The sequence below is a fragment of the Nicotiana sylvestris genome, chromosome 1 (genome assembly GCF_000393655.2).
Source record: "Nicotiana sylvestris chromosome 1, ASM39365v2, whole genome shotgun sequence".
NCBI classification, from domain to species: domain Eukaryota; kingdom Viridiplantae; phylum Streptophyta; class Magnoliopsida; order Solanales; family Solanaceae; genus Nicotiana; species Nicotiana sylvestris.
The window spans coordinates 125,639,139-125,640,711 of record NC_091057.1 but is presented as its reverse complement, the minus strand read 5'-3'; the positions used below and the strand labels follow the sequence as shown (position 1 = coordinate 125,640,711).

The 1,573-nt window shown below is 44.8% G+C and overlaps 1 protein-coding gene across 1 annotated transcript; it reads left to right on the top strand.

Moving 5' to 3' along the window:
• Positions 1 to 248: 248 nt before the first annotated feature.
• On the top strand, positions 249 to 1,022 carry LOC138874439 (uncharacterized). The gene is made up of 2 exons (XM_070152863.1): positions 249 to 626; positions 753 to 1,022. The coding sequence occupies exons 1-2, from the start codon at positions 249 to 251 to the stop codon at positions 1,020 to 1,022; spliced, it is 648 nt and encodes a 215-aa protein (XP_070008964.1).
• The last annotated feature ends 551 nt before the right edge of the window (positions 1,023 to 1,573 follow it).

The following is a 1,573-nucleotide window of genomic DNA, read 5'->3' as shown; positions in this document are numbered from 1 at the left end:
TAGTGAAATTTCAGGAGGAACTTGATCAGGTTCGGAATCTAGCAAAGTTTTCATTTTCCCTCACCACTCCAGATATCAATTTTCCAAATGCTAAAAACCCCATGCCTCCACAAAATATCCCAAAACCACAAAACCATCCCACTCCTCACCACCACTGCAATACTTTCCACACTCCATTACTCATCCCAGAACCTCTGAATTCCACAAATGACCATTTCCACCATAACACCCCCATCTATGTGGACACCATGCCACCCTCTACCCAACTTGTCTCAAGCACACCCGAGTCTGATGATAAAGACTCACTCATCAGGAACCTGGCTGCGGAACTCGAGAGATTGACTAGTCGAATTCATGGTGCCGAAGGAAGTAAGGGGATTGAAGGGTTGAAGTACGAAAATCTTTGCATACAACCGGATGTCGAACTGCCCGAGGGGTACAAACCTCCTAAGTTCGAGATGTTTGATGGTACAGGGGATCCGAGAGTCCACTTGAGAACATATTGTGACAAGCTGGTCGGAGTAGTGAAAGACGAAAGGATTTGCATAAAGCTTTTCATGAGGAGTCTGAAGGGAGATGGTCTGTCTTGGTACATTAGCCAAGACCCGAAGAAATGGTCAAACTGGGTGAGTATGGTGTCCAACTTTATGGACAAGTTCAGGTTCAACACATAAAATGCACCAGATGTGTTCTACATTCAGAACTTAAAGAAAAAGCCCACGGAAACATTCTGCGAGTATGTCACTCGCTAGAGATCAGAAGCTGCTAAGGTCAGACATGCTTTAGAAGAAGAACAAATGAACAAGTTTTTTGACTGGGCTCAAGACCCACAGTACTATGAAAGGATGATGTTGATTGAGATCCAGAAATTTTTTGACATCATCAAGCTAGGGGAAAGGATCGAGGAAGGCATCAAAAGTGGTATGGTTACGAACTTTAAAGCTTTGGAAGCTACCAATAAAGCTTTACAGTCTGGTGGTACATCCAAGAAAAGGGACGTAGTTGTCATAATGGTTGCATAAAGAGCCAAATCCCCTATCAAATACCAAGCCTATCTGATACCTCCACTCACCTATCAGCCTACCCAGAATTACCAAGCACCTTCAAACTCTTACCAAGCTCCATCACCTACTTACCAATCACCCCCACCTCCTACATATAAACCTACTTCACCCAGATATTCCCATCCTGCACATGTCTACCAAGCCTACAAGGCTCAGCCATCCCATCATCAATTACCTCCCACACGTCAAAACTTTCCTAGACCTTGACCAAATTTCGACCACAGACCCCCCAAACAGTATACCGCTATTGCTGAACCGATTGACCAGCTGTACGAAAGGCTCAAAGCTGCTGGTTATGTCACCCCTATGCTATAACCCCTGAAAACCCTTCTCCGTGGGTCAATCCAAATAAATCCTGTGCATACCATTCCGGCATGAAGGGACATACCATTGATGAATGTCGCTCTCTAAAAGATAAGATCCAGACCCTGATTGATTACAAGATCATTGTAGCAAATGAGCCTACTCCGAATGTCCGCAACAACCCTCTGCCGGACCATAAGAGTGGA

Coding starts and splice junctions, on each gene's coding strand:
- LOC138874439 (XM_070152863.1), top strand. CDS start 249: ATGCCACCCTCTACCCAACTTGTCTCAAGCACACCCGAGTCTGATGAT. Junction 627..752: donor CGAAGAAATGGTCAAACTGG/GTGAGTATGGTG, acceptor GTCACTCGCTAG/AGATCAGAAGCTGCTAAGGT.